The 21,043-nt window shown below is 32.5% G+C and overlaps 1 protein-coding gene across 1 annotated transcript in view; it reads right to left on the bottom strand.

Annotated features, from left to right (window-relative positions):
• Nucleotides 1-19,759, bottom strand: part of LOC118186908 (histidine protein methyltransferase 1 homolog) — a 66,448-nt gene extending 46,689 nt beyond the window's left edge. Inside the window, exons 1-3 of the mRNA XM_085823724.1 lie at nt 19,621-19,759; nt 19,301-19,487; nt 4,921-5,068 (exon numbers count right to left, since the gene is read on the bottom strand). Coding sequence (XP_085679850.1) covers nt 4,921-5,068; nt 19,301-19,486 — 334 coding nt within the window. The 5' untranslated portion in view covers nt 19,487; nt 19,621-19,759. The remainder of the gene's footprint in view (nt 1-4,920; nt 5,069-19,300; nt 19,488-19,620) is intronic.
• Nucleotides 19,760-21,043: the final 1,284 nt, after the last annotated feature.

Consider the following 21,043-nt stretch of genomic DNA (forward strand, 5'->3'; position numbering starts at 1 on the left):
AATAACTTGTTCTCAAAGTGATTTAATTGCTCAAAACTCATTTTTTGGTTTCCTCATATCCGGAAAACTACCGGAATCTCAAATGAAATCAAGTTCACTATCAAACTTGCATATTTATGAGATAAATATTGATACCAAATTGAAACAGTTTTGGGAGTTAGAAGAAGTACCAAATTCAACTGACACTCTATTCTCACCTTAAGAAAAATTTGTTGAAATGCATTTTCAGGAAAATTACTCAATTAATTCAGATGGTCGTTTTGTTGTGAAGTTGCCATTTTTAAAATCTAAATCTGAATTAGGTAATTCAAAACCAGCTGCACTTTCTCGATTATGTGCTATGGAACGTAAATTTAAGGAAAACTCGGAATTTGAAAAGCAATACAAGGATTTTATGCATGAATATGAAAATTTAGGTCATATGGAATTGGTCACACAAAACTGTTTAAATAGATTTCAGACTAAGTAATATTTCCTTCCCCATCATGCTGATCAAGCCGTCTAGTACAACTACCAAATTAAGAGCCATTTTTGACACTTCATGTAAAACTTCCTGCGCTAAATCATTGAATTCAATCTTGGGTGTTGGTCCTAAATTGCAACGAGACATTTTTGAAATTTTAATTAATTTCCGATTTCCAGAAATAGTTTTTTCAGCAGACAGAGAGAAAATGTACCGTCAAGTTTTAGTGGCTGATGAGGATCGAAACTACCGACAAATTCTTTGGAGGTTTAATCCTAACGAAAAAATACGTACATACAAGTTAAACACCGTAACATATGGTTTAGCTCCAGCTTCTTTCCTAGCCACTAGGTGTAGTAAGCAAATTGTGCTACATTATCCACAAAATATTGCTGTTTCTCATACTTTAGTACACAATGTATACATGGATGATTTCCTATCGGTTCAAGTACCGATAGTGATGCAATATCACTTTGTAAGGAAATTACCAATATTTGACAAACGCACGGTTTCCACCTACGAAAGTGGAATTCTAATTCAAATGCATTTCTTGCAGAATTTCAAGAGCATTGTTCAACGGACACTAATTTAAAAATAATTCCTAATGATAAGGAAAGCACAAAAGTCTTAGGATTATTTTTTAACCCTTCAACAGACACATTCATTTTCAAACCCGCACTTACACTCACCCCACCGCTGACAAAAAGATACATTTTGTCCCAATCGGCACACATTTTCGATCCATTAGGATTAATTTCCCCATGTACTCTGTTGTATTGATAATTTTTTATCAAAAGCTCTGACTTACGAAAGGGGGCTGGGATTCTCCTATTACTGAGGATTCGTTTAAATTTCAGAAATCTTTCAATGCAGTTGAACATTTTACAGTTCCTTATTTCCTCTGACACATTTGAATTGCATGGCTTTTGCGACGCTTCAACACTTGCTTACGCTGCTGCAATATATTGCAAACAAATACACGGAAATGAAATAAAGGTTTCTCTCTTAGTTTCTAAAACTAAAGTCGCATCTATCAAACAAGTATCTGTTCCTAAATTGGAATTATACAGTGCTCATTTACTTTCAAAGTTATATTGTGCAGTCATAAACACTCTAAAAAAATATAAGTTTCATGTTTACGCTTGGACTGACTCCAAAGTCGTACTTTCCTGACTTTCCGCACATCCCCGTAAATGGAAGACTTTTGTAGCAAACCGGACTTCTCAAATAATCGAAGTACTTCCAACAAAATATTGGAGGCATGTCTCTTCCAAATAGAATCCAGCAGATATCGCTTCGCGCGGTATTGATCCCAAATGCCTTTCTAATTGCAACTTGTGGTAAAATGGCCCAAATTGGCTTTTTTTGGATTCGTCTCACTGGCTGAAAGAGGAATCCGCTTCCAAAGAAATCAAGGATCTAGCTGAACAAAGATCTGATCCTATATTTTCATTTCATAGTGCTATGTCAAGTGAATTATATAGTTATTTATTTGAAAAATATTCATCATTTTCTAAGATTATACACATTTTAGCATATTGTTTAAGATTCATCAATAAGTGCAAAACCAATAACAAATGTCAAACACTTATAACTGATTCCTTCTCTCCACTCACTTATACAGAAACTAAAAATGCAGAAGTAATCATAATTCAGTGGGTTCAGGAAGATTACTTTAATGAGGACCTAAAATGCATTAAAAATCAAAGATCGTTGCCTAAGAAAAGTCAGCTATGCTCCCTCCATCCGTTTATGGATGAAAACAGTCTTTTACGGGTGGGAGGGCATTCCGCCACATCCCAGCTTATGGGTAATATACCTAAGCATTGAGTAACACTCGAGAGGACTTTCTTCAACTGCGGAGTGGACTATGCCGGTCCTATTTCAATCAAATTCCACAAGGGACATAGAGCAAAATCAACCAAGGGTTACATTGCTCTATTTATTTGTCTCGCTATTAAGGCACTACACATCGAGACAGTCAGCGATTTAACCGCTGATGCATTTTTAGCTGCTTTGCATCGCTTCAGTGCTAGACGAGGAGCTTCAAGTCACATTTACAGCGACAATGCAACAAACTTCGTTGGGGCTAATCGAAAGCTCAGCGAAATACAACGATTCTGGGCTTCACTTCCTAAAAACGAAGCCGTTGTTCATCATTTAACTCAATCATCAATAGAATGGCACTTTATACCTCCAGCATCTCCTCATTTCGGAGGAATTTGGGAGGCCGCAATTAAATCAATCAAATATCATTGTAAAAGAGTAATCGGTAAAACTCTACTTACTTTCGAAAAATTGACAACTCTATTGGCTCAGATAGAAGCCAGTTTAAATTCTCGTCCATTATGTAGTGTAAACAATACTGACATTGATTGCATTAATATTCTCACTCCTCCACATTTTCTTACAGGAAACGTGAACCTATCCCCTCCTGAACTACCTCTTACTAGTCCTGCCAATATACGGAATAGGTGGAATCTTCTTCAAAAGATGCGGAAGGACTTCTGCAAATCATGGACCAAAGCATATCTATCTTCTCTTCCAACCAGAAAGAAATGGAAGGACACTCAGCCGAATATGAAAATTGGACATATCGTCCTGTTACTAGATGATGGTCATCTTCCAGGTTCCTGGTCACTAGGACAGGTGGTCGAACTTCATCATGGTGCAGACGGACTGATTCGTGTGGCCACAGTTAAAACTAAACACTCTATTTTCAAAAGAAACATTCATAAATTAGCTCCTTTGCCCATATATCAGGACTAATGCCTGATAGGGTGGGAGTATGTTCCGGTGCACCGGAACAGAAAGTTCATTTGGAGTTGAATCTAGGTTGGAACTACCAGTGTTCAGCAAATTTACCACTTTGATATTGGTGAGCTGCCTACCGGTAGACTATAGTTTCCAGCCAACCATGCAGCAGTTTTCTTGATTATGATCAAATAATAAACTGGTGAATTTCCTCATCAAGTTGTCATCTAATATCAAATTATCTACAACAAAATAAATCACTACATCTTCAGGTCAATCAAGATAGTTTCTGTGCTACAAATCTCAAAGGAAAATTTATTCCCCAATTGGATTTTGATAAAATATCTATAGAATTCAAATAAATGAGCCTGCTTATCTGCATGTCCAAAAGTTCTAATGTCTAGTGAAAATGCAAAGTGAAATTTTCACACCAGTTCCTTATAAAGTCAGTTTTTAATTTATTTCAGCCACCTCTTCAATATTTAGAAATGAAAAGAAAAAGAAAATTGTTCTCTAAATAATCAATGATTAACACGTTTATGAATGTTCTGAATTCATTTCAAACATGCAGTTCAATGCTCATAAAGGCCAATGCTTTTTCTGTGAAATATTTATTGCTGTGGCTATTCTATAATAAAAATTATGTATCACCTATATTCTTTATTAAAAGAAATTTCAAAATTTAATTTTTTTTCCAAACTCAATTGAAAATCTGATTGATTTTTCTTGCACAATTTATTTATCTATTTTTGGTTTCCGAGTTTTGTGCTATAGATTAAAAAAAAAGTAAAGTTTTAATTAGTACAACTAGGAATATCATATAGAAATTGCTAATCATTATTATTAGACTGAAAATCTGAATACATAATGCTGTTTCTTCTTACACTGGATTAAAAGCATAGCTCTGTTTTGTGAAAAATGAAAGATTAAAAATTCTATGGTGTTAGAATTTCATCAAGTCCATATCTTAAAACTCCATCCAGTCATCCTTTACACTGCAGTTTCCAGCCAGTATATGCAACAATTTTCTCGGCCATGATTAAAACATGAGCTGGTGCATTCCCTACTCAAACTGTCATCTAATATCAAATTACTTACAGCAATAAAATAAATCATCATACACACACATATATATATATATATATATATATATATAAACTTCCTAGTTAATAATTTCCATTTCTTGGTGGTTTATACTGTGTTTAATCTTTGAAATGTTGCCTTAATGGCAATAAAAGATAGTATCTTTAATAACTTCTGCTTAGTAAGGTTGTTTTTTGGTTCTCTTAGCACATTCAAGGTCATATATTAACCACTCGTTTTCTCTCATACAGATTTTCACTTAGTAGCTGAGTTAATTAAATTAAAAGAAATCAGGAACTAGCTTATTATAACCTAAAACATTTTGGCACCATGATAACATTAAAAATGAATTTTAGATATAACTTTTAACTCGCATTATAGGAAATACTTCGGGAACACAGCACAGACAATCTGTGTTGAGGATTATTTGCATGTGAATAATCAGTGTGCAGCAAAAATTTGAAAAATAATGACATAAATTATCTAAATTATACATACAACATAAAAAGAAAATAAATACAAAAAACTGAGTTATTTCAGCAAAATGCATAAATTAAATTATTACATAATTTCAATCAAATAAATGGCATGCTTGTAGTACAATCAATTTAAAAAATTACCTTCATATACACCAGGTAGTAAATCTGTTCCTAATGAATCAGTTAATAATAAATTTGGATTTTCAGTTTTTTTATTAACTGATTTTAATGAAGTGTATTTGATGTCAAGATTTCCAAATTTCACTTCTTTTGCATGTCTAACTTCATTCTAAAAAAAAAATAAAAATTGATACAGTAATTAATCATTATAAACCTATGTTTGGTCTAGAAAATATTTAACAAACCTGACAGTAAAATGATGTAATTTTTATTTATTATATCATTTACTAAAATAATTTTTAAAATACAATTGAGAGCCAATTACTTACACATATCGGAGTTTTATAAACATCAATTATGATACTTTCTGATTACCCACAAACCATTTTCAGCATTCAGAAAAATGCCTTGTTTTTGGTAGGTTTTCAAGTATATACAGCGACAATAACAAACCACACACTCTTGCGGCATAGAAAAGTACATGTTTTATATTTTAATCATTATTTTCACTGATCAGTGTTTCCTTCTAACCCTAATTTCGGGAAGAGGCTAATAATAGTAAATCATACAGGGACAACAGAATGAACAGTACTGATCAGCTGTGCATGAATAGTATTCATGAGCTACAAAAACAGTCAAACATATTTCACTAACAAACTGATGACTTTTCATGGCTGTATGGACAGTTAGAAAGTAACCAATTATTAATATAGACTAAATCCATATATTTCCTCTTATGTAATCGATTAACTCCCAAAACTTAATGAACAGAAAAATTGTATCCCCCTTCAATGTGATACCGGAAACTGATTATATAATGAGTTAGGACATCAGAAAAATTTTCCTCAGAAAGAGATTTCTTCAAAGTTATATCATATTTATTTGCATATTCCCCTTCTTATTGATTTTATAACTCAGTAATGAGGAAGGGAAAAGTACACACTGTATACTATATCTGAAGGGATTGCTTAAAAGGCACACATAAAGACATATTAATATTATTATGTTATTTATTTCAAAAGACTATAATATGTTTCAATAATGTGTTTTTTACTTATCCAAAATACTTTCCTATTTGTACATATATTTTATATTGTTACCATAAATCAGAAGTTTCTATATTATATGCTGAAAAACTAGAGGAAATAAAGCAATGGGGAAAAAATTTGTGAGTAAATACGGTATTCCTCATATTCTTTATCATAATCTAACTCAACAACCTTTTATGATACTGTCAATACTGCATAGTTTTATGGTCCAATTGAACCATTTCATTATGACTAAGCACTCAAGTACCCTCTGCTAGAAAAGGAATGTCTCAGGAAGATTTTGCTGGAAATACTAAATCTAATTTATATTACATATCAAGAAAACTATTAAAAACATCATTACAATCAACCCGTTCTACAGAAATCAAATCCAACATACAACTACCAGATTTTCCAGCTTTAACCATTTAGCCATTGAAAAGCCTCTAGTTGTGAAAAATTCCTTTCCTTAAAATCAATTCTTATTCATATAGGGTGGAGCATTATGATTAAATTAATTAGTACTGTGATTAGTATCCAGGTAATTAGGATTACAATTTAAATAGTTCTTTTTTTTTTTTTTTTTTTTTTTTTTACAAATTGTTCAGCTGGCACTTGGAGATTTTATGATGGAAATGTTCACCACTGGGCACAAAATGAAAATCAAGTAATACTTGTAGTGACATTTAATTTTCATCAAACATGAAAATCTCTTAATTTTTTCCTTTTTAATATTTGAAATAAGTAATCTTTTACTAGAATCATAAGGGAATACAGTTTTAATAAATTTAAAAACAAAATCTTACTTTGGATTTCAAAAAATATTTAACTGCATTCTTATTTATCATCAAAACATTTTAAGATGAATTTGTAAATAGATAATAAAAGAACTTATGCTTGTGGTATGAAAGCTGACTTAAGATGCATAACTTATGCATATATTCATTATTATTTTTTTATTACAGAATAAAATAGTAATAAAAAATAAGCATGTTATTTTACTACTGATTTTTCCACCCATGTAGTTCATTCATAATTTTATTGGACATAAGCTTAAATGATCCAAAAAAGAAGTTTTTTAAAATTGTAAATTAAAAGTAACAGCATGCAATGTGCAGATGATTTCATTTTTTTAGTAATTATTTTAAAAAATCCTATATGTATAATTATCTTATGCTTTAACCATAATTTGTAGATAATACTAGTATCTTGTAGTAGCTTTGTCTGTAACATTAAAAACTACTTCCATTAATTACATTGTTGGCATAAATGTTTATTAGTCACTGCATAAATGCTACAGTCAAAAAGAAACTATTATATATAGATAAAAAAGTGGTAAATTTTTTTTTAGATAGTACTATTCTTATTTCTCCTGAATCTCTGGCTGACATGGCTGATATGCTAATTAGTAGAAGATGGATCTATGTAGATAGGTCACAATCATATTTCACATAAGCTATCAACTTTTGCAAACTCAATGCAGTACTTGCACATTTTTGCAATCACCTTGGTGCAGTTTGGTAAATTTTATGGAAGAAAGAGGACAATCACTTCTATTGTAAAAAATTACAAATTACATGCATATTCTACATTTCAATTATACATTTATTCCAAAAGACAATTAGTAAGCCTAGTTACAAATGGATTTCGGTTTTTGTTGTAATGGAAATTTGGTAGAGAGATTGCTTTGAGAAATAATTTGAAGCATTGTTCCTTCCAATGGTGTGACTAGAACTCTTGGGTCCCTATGCAAAAAAAATTCTTGGCCCCCAATAAATTTACAGTACTTCCCCAGAAAAAAGCTTCGATGTTTCCAGAAGCCCAAATTTTGATAATGATTTTTATCAGATCTGAATTAATATTTAAATACATGGACACCATGTGACTTCCTTGTATGGTCTATTAAATTATACACATTTTTTTTTTTTTTTTTTTTTTTTTTTTTTTTTTTCCTGCACTTCATTTAGTGAATGATTCTAATTTAATTAACCGATAGCTCAAGGCAAGTAGAAAATGACATCAAAAATTGCAATTTTTTTTTAATTAAATATACTGCTCAGTTTTTTTAGCACGGAAGTCAAACTTTTGATAATTAAATTTTTTCATGAGTACTATAAAACTTTTCCAAATATAAGAACCGGGAGACCAAAGGGAAATTTAAATTCCTTTATGTCAAAAATCATGTTTATTTTAAATTGACGTTGCCAAAATATTTTTCGTCATTTAAAACACTTCTGTAATGGGAAGATACGACTACGAGTGAAAATAAAGGTTGAGTAAGGACTTTTAAGCAGGTTAAGGGGATGGATATACATATTTATATATATAATGTTCTAATGAGTAGAAGAAAAACTGGAAGCTTTCAATATACATCATGGCTGGTTGTTAAGGCATAGAGATGAAGGCAGCAAAACTGAATTTCGACAAATCACCAATCTTTATTTTCATAAATATCCTATTAATTTGGCAGACACTTATTCAATCATAATTAAATATGATAAATTTCTATGCACAGTTTTTTTTAGGCATTTGAGAAGCAAAGCAGCGCGAGAATGACAGAGCAGCACTTAGAGAATGACATAATTAATTCACCAGCAGTATTTATAAAAGGTCTGGTGTAATTGTAGAGAAAAGCTATGATTGGTTAACATGAGGCTGTTATATAATCACGGAAGGATCTCAAATTTGGAGAAACAGATGAATTAAGGGGGAGAGCACTAAATCTAGGATCATCAATTTTAAGGTCGACAATTATTTTTAAAAGCAGCTATCGTATTTTCTGATATCTTATATACATTTATATCATATAAGTACTGCCAAATGCAATAAAAAAGAGAAGTGCACAACGAGATATTATCGCAGTCTCACACACAAAATTTCAATGTTCTGCGGCTAATCGTTTTTCAGTTATATGACATGTATACCTATATCTATATCTAAATATAGATATATTTAACAAACATTCTCTATTCATAAAAAGCAAATTCAAAGTTAAAAAATTTTAATGAAATTTAATGCAAACAAATAAATGATTAATTATTGTTGTGAACTAACCTACAATATCATTTAAATTCTGAGAGCATATGTAAATCAAGTATCAAAATCCATTAATAAATATAAAATTCCAAAAATTATTCAATCCTAAAAAATTTATTTATAAAAATGCATAAGTGAATGATTGTTGAGCAGGCAGGAGACAGACTGATCAAGGGGAAGTTGCCTCTAAACCTAACTCTTCCATCATTCAATTCGTGTTTCATCATCCATGTAGACAAGGGTAAAAGTCAAAACAAAAAGTGATACCAAATGTGGTGAATTACTAAAAAGAAATTTAAACAAGTGGAATTTCGAGAAATTAGCAATTAAAAGACCAGAATTAAAATTTTAAAAAAATAAATAAATGTAGAAAACCAAAGTAATTTAGAAACTCTTGCCTATAGAAACTTTCCCAACACGAATTATGCATATAAATCAAAAAGAAACTAGACATTATCTATAAAAACTAATAAATTATACTTAAATAATACTAAAACGGCAAGTAAATAGTAAGTTTTCATTTAACTTAAAAACTATATTTGTTTTTGGAGAGTGGAGAAGCATTGCCAAACTAAGTGATGTTAAGTAGTGTGTTCTGCAAACTTTAAATAGAGAGTGCTAACTTTCTATATACTTTTGAAGTAAATACAGTCAAAAGTCATTAATTCGGACACCCATAATCCGGACCTCAAAGCTAAAAACTTTCTGCGCATGCGCCGCGTTGACACATGCGCATAGGCATTTATGCGTGCGCGTAAGACGTCTTACGTCTGCGCATATGCATGTGCGCAAGCGCAGAATACATTTTCGCATGCGCGTTTTATGTATAACGGGCGGTATAAGCTAAAATTATCTAATTATCTATTTCAGTTAATGTTGATGATTGCATTGTTCCTTAATTTTCGAATTGGATCCAACTTATTATTTTTTGCAGACTGTAAGAGCAATACTATAAAAGTAAACTTGAACTTTCGACTATGTCAAATAGAATTTCCGATTCTGGAGCTCCCAAAGGATCGTACAAAACGAAAGTATGTTTCGATGTCCATCAAACAAAAAGTGGAATTGCTGCAAAAAATGGATAAAGACATGAAGAATGTGACAGAGAGGTTAGTGAAAACGAAAAAATTTCGATTTGCAAGTTAGTCGGTATTCTCGGCACAGCAATTACGGGACTTGAACAGCGGAACTTTGTAACTGAACAAGAAATTATGTCTGTTTATAGAATTAAAGAGAAAGTATTATCACATAAAACGAAGCAACTTAAACAACTTACATTGAAATAAATGTTTAATAAAGTAAACAAATAAATATTAAGCTTTTTTTTTTTTTTTTTGTAAATTTTGATACCCTTTAGAAAATAATTGTTCTTTATTTCATAAATTACGGTTTCATATTTTTAATTTTAGAATTTCTGCATTCCATCTTACGAGATTTAAATTGATGATCTATAATCCGGAAAAATCGATAATCCGGAATCGCCGAAGTCCCGACGAGTCCGGATTAATGACTTTTGACTGTATAGATATATATATACATACATAAGTATGTATATGCGAACATACATACATCACAAAAAATTCCTTTTGATTCCATTTTAAACTCATTTTACAATCCTTTTTTAAAAAAAAGTTCCTTATTCTTTCAGTACATCTTTGGAATATGATACCCAAAATTTTTTGCAATCACAATACTTCCTTTACTTAAGTCTCAATCACATTATGTTTCGTCTACATGGGACTTGATGTTGAAAGGGACAATTCTCAGAACCGCACAATTCCAGGAAACTCACATAGCTAGGTTACCATTTTCACTTACTACAAAGACCTTGAACGTCAAACACTAATCGATTATCTCTCAGATTGGGATCATGTGAGGCTTCATAAGCAGAACTTTTGTCTGATTGGTTGTCTCTAACTGGGACTGAAGTCCAGCCGAGACATTTTCGGTGAGGTTTGAAAAAAATCCCACTTAGCCGCAACCTTGTTTCCATAGCTAAGCGGGACTTTGCTTCAGGCGAGGATCTTTTTTCTAGGAATCCTCCTGTTTAAACCAGAGCTAACAGAATCTCGTTTCTCTGAAAAGTCCCGTCTAGCAGAGACATTAGCCATGTGTGATAACCTCTTTAGAAAGAAATAGAAAAGGAAACTTTAATTTCATCCAAGAGCTTTGTTTTCAAACAACTACTTAAACAATTACTTCATTCATTTTCTATTTTAGGATTCAAATACTCAACAATGCCTGAGGGTATTCTTATAACCTCATTCACTCCAATATCTTAGTCTGCCAATATTTTGACATCAGATAAAAAATTATCTACGCATTTACCTCATTTCTTGAAAATTTCATCATTCCAGTCAATTGCAAATTTTGAATTAAATAGCCAAGTCAATTTTTGTCGAACGAAAGTCAAACTTCTTTTAATTCTGTATGTGAGTCCTTTCTCTGTGTCCATGAAAAGTATTGTTATTTTTTCCTAAAGTTATCTTGACTTAGTCTCTATAAAACTAACTTACATTGATTTCATCTTTTATAGACTTTTCCAATATTTGATTAATACAGTAATTCGTTTCCCAGTTTTTCTTCAATACAGCTTGCAATGAGAACTTTGCTCGCTCTTTTGTATTTGTGTGGACAATGACTGCCAGTATTGTATTCCTGTTGACCACATCGTGTCTTTATTGGAAATTAGCCAATATGGTGTGGAATAGTCTTTGTTATCTCTAAAACCGAGTCATGAATCATTGTATACTGCAATCTTGATTTTTGGGAAAGTCTGTATCTTTTGGTCTAAAAGGTCAAAATTTAAAATAAATCTCTTCTTATCCTTTGTAAGAATTTCTGGATAATGACCAAAGTAGGATGGATATCTTTCATTTTTTACTTGTCTAAAAGCGGTTGGAATGTTTTCTGAGATTTCGTCACCATTTATGACTATATCTGAAATACTTTCTGATAGCCTTCCTTACTGGCTTCAGCCGAAATACACTGGTGAACTGGTGAAATAAATTAAGAGAATTTTCATATTTGATCTATGATCTCCAGAACTACTGGATAGATTTTAATAAAATTTGGTGTGAACATAGGTGGATATAATACAAACAAAACAAACATTCAACAGTTATAATAGACACACATGCTCGTGTGTAACACTTGTGGGAGTCTGAAGGTCTGAAACAGCAGTTGCAGAAGACACAAAAGAAATGGTTTAATAGAGGGGTATCGTCCCCTCTTACTCATTCAGCAATACTGTTTTCAATGCCTGGATGGTTCTTGGAGGGGGTTGTGAGTTGCAATTGCCCTCCCCAGAGTGTTCCAGACATGCTCTATAGAGTTGAGGTTTGGAGACCTGGCTGGCCAATCCATCCGGCGAATATCCTAACTCTCGAGAAATTCGTCGACCATAAGAGCTCTATGTGGCCTCGCATTATCATCCTGTAAGATAAACTTGGGGCCCACTGCACCCAGGAAAAGGCGAACATAGGGCTCCAAAACCTCATCCCTATACCTCACCCCAGTCATAGAGCTTCTGTCAAAGACATGGAGAGGTGTGCAGCCATCCAACATGATGCCTGCCCAGACCATCACACCACCACCGCCATAATTGTTGATTTCACGAACATTGGAGGGTAGGTAGCTGGTCCTGTCTCTCTCCATATGAAAGTATGGCGAGAATCGGTGTTTAGGCTGAAACGGGACTCGTTGGTGAACAGAATGGTCACCCATTGCTCCGTACTCCAATCACTATGCTGTCTGCACCACACTAATCGGACTCTCCTGTCCGTAGACTTCAGCGGGACACAAACAGCCGGTCTTCTGGCAAACAATCCCCATTTAATTATTGATTGTGTTTCACTAATCTAAATTTATCCTCTTCTGTTTTGCAACAATATATAAATTACTACATCTCTTGGTGATGGTGAAATAGGTGGTGGTCTCTGGGATACACTGGTGAAATAAATTAAGAGAGTTTTCATATTTGATCTACAATCTCCAGAACTACTGGACAGATTTTAATAAAATTTGGTGTGAATATAGGTTGATATAATACAAACAAAATAAACATTCAACAGTTATAATAGACAAACATTCTCGTGTGTAACACTCAAGGAAGTCTGAAGGTCTGAAACAGCGGTTGCAGAAGACACAAAAGAAATGGGTTAAGAGGGGGTATGGTTTCCTCTTAAAGCCATTCACTGCGTGATGTCAAACTGGAAATAAGGCAGTTTATTAGTGCTGGTGGCAATTTGTCCCACTCGTTCAGCAACACTGTTTTTAGTTCCTGGATGTCTTTCGAAGGGGGTGTTGTGAGTCGCAATACCCTTCCCAGAGCGTTTCAAACATGCTCTATAGGGTTGAGGTCAGGAGACCTGGCTGGCCAATCCATCTGGCGAATATTCTCACTCTTGAGAAATTTGTTGACCAGAAGAGCTCTATGTGGCTTCCCGCTATCATCCTGTAAGATGAAACCCCGTAAAAGGTGAACATAGGGCTCCAAGACCTCATCCCAGTCACACAGCCTCTATCAAAGACGTTGAGAGGTATGCGGCCATCCAACATGATGCCTGCCCAGACCATTACACCATGATCGTCATAATTGTTGATTTTGGTGACATTGGAGGTTAGGTAGCAGGTCCCTGTCTCTCTCCATATGAAAGTATGGCGAGAATTGGTGTTTAGGCTAAAACAGGACTCGTCGGTGAACAGAATGGTTGCCACTATGCTGACTGCACTATGCTAATCGGACTCTCCTGTCTGTAGACTTGAGCAGGACGCAAACAGCCGGTCTTCTGGCAAACAACCCTCTCTCATTCAGTCTTTTGGAAATAGTCACCCTTGTTACACAGCTTTCTGTGGCTGCATACAGGTCCCGAGAGAGTTTAGAAGCTGTAGCCTCTCTGTCAGACCTCGCGTCGTGGCTCTTGAATGACATTGCCGAGGCTTTCTCTTGATGGATCCGGTATCCTGGAACTGTTTCCATAGATCACACACAATGCTGGGTGTTAAATTAAACTCTCTGTATATCTGGACTTGTGATTGGCCTATCTCTAGCCTCCCCACAATTCGCCATCTCATTCCATCATCTAAACGTTGGTGGTTACTCGTTTTTACTCTTCCGATGTGAATTTAACCGATTGCTGCAAGATAACACCAAGAAATTCACCAAGGTGTGCTAGAGAACACAATTCGTCTTACCCTCCACGTGCTTATAAAGCCTGCTTTTCTGCTGGCTCTGCCTACACACGTGTACACTAACGTATTTGCCGTACAAGACTTGCATTTTTATCTAGAAGCAGTGGTTTTACCTTCAGTTCAGTTCTTTACATGCAATTTGATAAAACATGCAAATTCTCTTAATTTATTTCACCAGTGTAGCTTCTATTACAATTTTAAAAATTAAAATTGTATTTGAACTGTCTGATACTGCATTCCAGGAAACCCATATAGGTTTGCTAATTCTGATAACTGTCTCTATGAGCTCAAAGACGTTGCCTGATATTCTTGGAAATGCTGATCAGCAGTTGTGATTTTCTTCAATGCCCGTTCTATTGCATAGTTCATTTTTCCTGCCCCATTTAAAGCTTTCTTCTTCATATTATAAGATTTGTTTTAATAATATAGTTTATAAATAAACAGGTATATAAGTAGAGTAAATTACTTATTTCTACATTTAATGAATCAAGAAAAATTTTATTACCATCGTTGGCTGATCTTTGGAATATGGTAACAGGTAGTTTGGCGACATTTTGGAGGCGATAAAGGTTACTACCTAGGACTTTGGAAATAATGTGAGAAGTACTCAGTTCCGATTACGCATTATTTTGTGTGAGGGAAATGAGAGATCATGAGATATATCATGTGACATTAATGAACGAATCACTGTTCTTTAATCGGAAAAGGGGGTTATATTTGTAAAAATATCTGTACTTTATAGCAGTAGTTTCATTTTATGTTCTGTGAAACAGTGTTGTTTAATATTTGGCTCGCATGGCCGTATATAAAGTAAATCCGAAGCTTTTATTGCATTTACGTGTAATTGAAAAGAATTGCTTAATTGCAGATAAGTATGAATGTCCGATATGTGGGAATGAAATGAGATTGTGTGAAAGGAAGAATATTACAGATAGTTTAAATAGCGGTGCAAGAAACCTGGTGAAAATGGACATTTTGTGATTCGCCATGCACTCAAGATTCTGTAGAAGATTAGGTAAGTTAGTATTTTTAATTATTTGAGGATATTATTTTTATGCATTGTTCTAAATGTAAGGAGTAAATAAATTAATATGGTATTATTGGAAAATTGTTATTAGCAATGATTTAGTTTAAAGAAATTAGGATTGTAAGCTAATTTTTATTAATTTAATGTATGTGCTTATTTATATTTTAAGTAGTGTGTTTTAATTTAATTATATTTTAATTTAATGATCGTGATTTTGAGAGTTATATGTTTGTAGTATTTTGGAATACGTTTGAGTAGAAGTAAATGTGCATGAAAAGAATTTAAGTATTTGACACTAAGTATTTGTAATCATTTTTAATGTTTTGTTATAAATTCGTTGGTGACGTTTATAATAGATAATTTAGAGGTAAAAGTTTTTGGATATTTTATTTATTTTATACGTGCAAATGTCCATCCTTGGAAAGGGTATATACTTTTTCGCGATCAGGTATTTTCATATATGTCCTTTTTACCGAATTTAAAGATTCACAAAATTTTCATGCATTTTCGTGAAATTTTTCTAATTTATGAGAAAAAAGCAGTGTACATGGATATAGTGAAGAGTGTGCGCAATGCCATTTTTGTGCAATTCTGGGATGTTTTTTTAAGTAAAAATAAGTCGACGTGTACATGGTTTAGTGATATTTTAATTAAATGAAAGTTATTTTGTGAATTTTATGTTTGTAGGAATTTGGTATACGTTTCAGTTGAAGTAAACATGTATGGAAATAATTTAAATATTTGACACTAAGTATTTGTAACCATTTGTAATGTTTGCGGTATGAATTCGTTGGTGACGTTTATAATATAGTAGATAATTTAAAGGTAAAAGTTTTTGGATATTTTATTTATTTTATACGTGGAAATGTTCATCTTTGGAAAGGGTATATACTTTTTCGCAATCAGGTAATTTCATATATGTTCTTTTTACCGGATTTAAAGATTCACAAAATTTTCATGCATTTTCATGAAATTTTTCTAATTTATGAGAAAAAAGCAGTGTACATGGATATAGTGAAGAGTGTGCGCAATGCCATTTTTGTGCAATTCTGGGATTTTTTTTTAAGTAAAAATAAGTCGACGTGTACATGGTTTAGTGATATTTTAATTAAATGATAGTTATTTTGTGAATTTCATGTTTGTAGGAATTTGGTATACGTTTCAGTTGAAGTAAACGTGCATGGAAATAATTTAAATATTTGACACTAAGTATTTGTAACCATTTTTAATGTTTTGTTATGAATTTGTTGGTGACGTTTATAATACATAATTTAGAGGTAAAAGTTTTTGGATATTTTTTTATATTATATGTGGAAATGTTCATCCTTGGATAGGGTATATACTTTTTCACGATCAGGTAATTTCATATATGTGCTTTTTACCGAGTTTAAAGATTCACAAAATTTTCCTGCATTTTCGCGCAAATTTTTATAATTTATGAGAAAATAGCAGTTTAGATGGATAAAGTCAAGAGTGTGCGCAATGCCATTTTCGTGCAATTCTGGGATGTTTTTTTAAGTAAAAATAAGTCGACGTGTACCTGGTTACTGTGTATGTGCGATTTTGAAAAATGCAGCAAGGAGTTTGTGATTCTGTACATATTCCCAATTTTGCAGTTAATATTTGTCATGATTAAACAGTTTTGTTCCATAAAATTTCTAGCATAAGTGTAATTCGGCTAGCAGATTGTTGAAAAAGTATTGAGTAAATAAAAAGAAAAGAAATATGTCTTTACTTCGTGAACACAAAATGGCGGCGAAAAAAAAAATAAGAGGGTTGCTGTAGCAGAGTTGGTCGCCAAATTTTTGCCAAGTTACCATAATCCAAAGATCAACCAAATCGTTCAGTATTTTATACCTATTAAAAGTAGTATATTCTATATCGTTCCATAAAATTATACGCAATTTATTTAAAAAAAATTTTTTTAAGTTCATTTCCAATCTAGACATCAGTTTTGATAATTTTACTCTTAACATTTTTTTACCTATCATCTGCGCAAAGTAAAATTAAGGCAGTCTCATCAATATACCGAATTTCCACCAGTGGGCAAATGATCAAGACTGCTGAATAGTAGTAATTCAGTCCAGGTACGAAACCTAGGGAATGATCTTAATTGCATAAACATTTTTGTTGCTTTCTGTATGTGTAAGTAAAATACGAGTTACTTTCCCTCACGTAGCATGCTTTCTTTTAGGCAGACAGCACTCTCATCTTTTGATACAATTGACTTTATGAACAAACAGTATATCAAATGTGCGAGACTATAATGAACAATATCTAAACTAGAAATCGCTGTTTTTATCTCTCACAGCTTTTAAAAATGAGAATAAAAAATTTAACTGAAACTTAGCAAACCATAAATTAAAATGCAATCAAAAAATAATTAAATTACACTTCATGTTTTTGTTAAACATCAGGATTAAACTATTATGATATTTGTGTAAACAAATTAATTTTATAACCAAACTTTAAAACAAGAAATGGTGTAAGGTTTGCAATGCCCATTAAAAACATTAGTTCTTACCCTCAGCCAACTCACTCTTTTCGTATTTGGGAGAAAATGTGACATGTGGCTACAATACAAAATCGTTTCTTTAAACTGGGAGTTCTGGAAATTTTAGTGAACTTCAAGAATCCTCTTTGTGGCATGCTCGCCTCAAGAAATTCAGAAATTGTTCTCACAATAAGTCCTATCAACAGTCCCCAATTATCATACTGACTTGAAAGATCATCTCTAGAGGGTGAATAAAAAAAACATACAGCATTTTTCCTTCGTATTCCATTGAATTTTGATATATGTAACACTGAATTCAACTTTCATCTTTGCTTCCTAGAGCCCCCCTAATTGCATCATATGATGCAGATAGAGGGCCCTTGGAAACTTAAAAGAAGATGGCTTCTAATATATATACGTAAATCAAAAATAAAAGTCATAACGAAAAATTCCGTTCTTAAAATTTGAAGGTCTAACCTATCTTCTCCAGGTAAAATTATTAAACTGATAGAACACAAACTAAAAAAACTTACATAAACGGAATCATAAAATGTACACTACAAAGAGAAAAATCTTTTAAAATACAGAAAATTTGTAAAAACAAAACTAAAAAATAATTAAGTTATAATCTTTCCTGTTTAACGCTTCAAACAGAACTTGTTAAGTTGTCGAATGCATGTTTCGTTCCTCTGAATCACTCGAGACAAAACAACCTTTGTTATTTATCTAACTTTCATATTAAACCAAATTTATTTTAAAAGTCTAAAAAAATTCAGGTCTTTACCCTAAAAGAATCTGTCTTCTTTTAATTATGTGAATGTAGTTTAGCAGTACATTCAAGGACCCAATAAGCTTTTGGGCCCCTATGCAACAACATTCTTTGCATACCCTTATTTATGATACTGGTTCCTTCAGTGACTTTGCAGCAAAATAATATATTCCTGCAGAAATTTCACCTTTGTTACCTCCATTACAGGAAAATCCTACAAGCACAAATTTTAAAATCGAGTCAAGACAAAAGTTTTGCAATAATACATAAGTACCCTCAATGCCTTTACAGAATGAAGCACTTAGAATTCATCAATTTAAAAATCCCATTGAAAGGCTGATAGCAAGGAAGAGGAGTACAAGATTAGAATTAGCATGCTTTGTTTTAATTATATAATCATATCCAATTTAGCATCTAAGTTGGGCATCCCAGATTATGAATCACTGAATTTGAGTTTAGTGAAGTAGACTGTGAAAATATTCTGTTCTGAAAGAAAGTGAAAACTTCCATTTAGTAAAAAGCAACAACACTCAGTCAAAAATACAAAATATATTCTCCCAAAGTTATTTAAGTTTTTAAAACACACAAAAATAAAATTCCATATGATTCAAATATTTTTATCCGTTCGCTATACAAACACTGAAACCTGTTTGGTGAGAACAGTAATTTTATAATGACCCATGTAAATACGAAAGAAATCTAGATATAAATAACTTTCTTTGGAACAGCAAATTCGTTAAGTAAAAAAAAGAAATTTTAAAAAAGGCACACAGATTCTTATAAATAAATAAAAGCTGCTATGAATATTTCTGTGAAAATTCAGGCATTTAACTAAACTTTATCAAAATACAAACCAATGAATTGGAAGAACATTTACATATAGGAAAAGTACTGCCAGCAACTTCAACTGCTTGATGTGTTTCAAGGAATAACTTAGAATTATCACATTCCATCACTGCTCCTGCTGTATTCAGAAAATTATTTTCATTGCATTTCGCTGTTTCATCTTTGGGATTCGGAAAATTAAAGTGAAATGCCATTCTGAAATAATTTATAATATTCAAATTTCTATATCACGTGTAACGCACTAAAATAAATGTCAACAAACAAGTTAACAAAACAAACGAGTCTGCTTCCAACCGAGTGGGCGAAATAAATAAAAAAATAAACTTGCCGTTCAAGGGCCGATGCTATTCGCACCGCTTGAGCTATTCGCACCCAGGACTAAAGAGAAGGGCTAGCTCATAGAGCGTTTCCCCCTGAAACAGGCAGTGAGGAATGATCACGTAGCAATGATGCCACTGAGCGCGGAGATGCAATTGACAACATTAGCGTTTTAAATTTGAAGAATCAGCGTTTAAAACGAGCTGTGTGTGAAAGATAGCTATAATTTGGAAGAGACAATGTTACTGCAGTATGCATTTTACACTGAACATTACAAAATTTAATAGTACTTACTCAATTTTAAAATAATAGATAAATGCGCTACTCTTAGCATAAAGTTCCTTTTTTTATTTGCAGGTATTTTTTTTTTTTCCTTTAAATGCCTGTTTGTTTCTAATCATTTCTTTATGTGCATGTTAACTAAGAGAACTGTACTACTGCTAAGATAACTATAATAACAGCTATTTAAAAATTAATAAAAAAAAAAAAAAAAAAAACCTTAAATTGGCATAGTTTTAAACGTGTATAGTTATATATGGCAAAATTTCTGCTAATCTAAGTTTGAGTTTCAGCCTAATTGTAAATTTTACATTAGCATATTTTTCTCCCGATTCATTATAATAACATCTATTTTTTTAAAAATAATTTTGTAACTTAGGCTTACATCAATATTTCATTTAAATAAATACATATAAGATTGTTATCTTAATTTAGACAAAACAACTTTACTCACAGTATCTAAAATAATTATTTAATTTTTCAAAAGTGGGGGTTAAGGGGACAGGTCTTCTTATGCCAATTACTTTAATATTATACTTTATATATATTTTATCTAGAATCCTAAGCTAGCACAAAATCGAATCAATAATAGCAGAGGATACAATAAAAATAACTGTAACAATAACTTAACAGAATTAGTTCTCATTTGAAATATGCTTTACGCTATTAACTTCTAAAATGAAATCTAGAAATATTTCAAATCAAAACATATTATATATACTTACTTTTTGTCTCTCGTTTCCCTTGACCATTAAATAATTTGGTTTTAGTTTGTGACGCAATTTAATTCTCTTTAATAATATCAACATTTAAAACAGTTCCATCTTCTAAAACAAATCCTTTATCTAAAAAGTGGTTTCTCAGTAATTTGAGCCCACCAGAGGCCGAGCGGTAAAATCGCTGAACACTGGTAGTTCGATCCGAGGTTCGAATCCCGCGAACGGGCTGGCTGCATGGGCGTTTTCGTGGTTTTCCTCATGTGTAACGTGTATAGAAGTCCTCCACGAAGGCATCCCTCCCCTTAGGCAGATAGCCGTAGTGTGCTTTGTCATAATTAAATACACCAACACTCAGTAATTTGAGGCAGTGCGCTAAATCTGCAAAAACCCATATTTTTTTCGTTTGGAATACTGGATTTGGAAAATGAGAACTAT

This window comes from Stegodyphus dumicola, chromosome 9 (assembly GCF_044657685.1).
Source record: "Stegodyphus dumicola isolate Sdum_Otavi_A_Nest chromosome 9, ASM4465768v1".
Lineage (NCBI taxonomy): Eukaryota > Metazoa > Arthropoda > Arachnida > Araneae > Eresidae > Stegodyphus > Stegodyphus dumicola.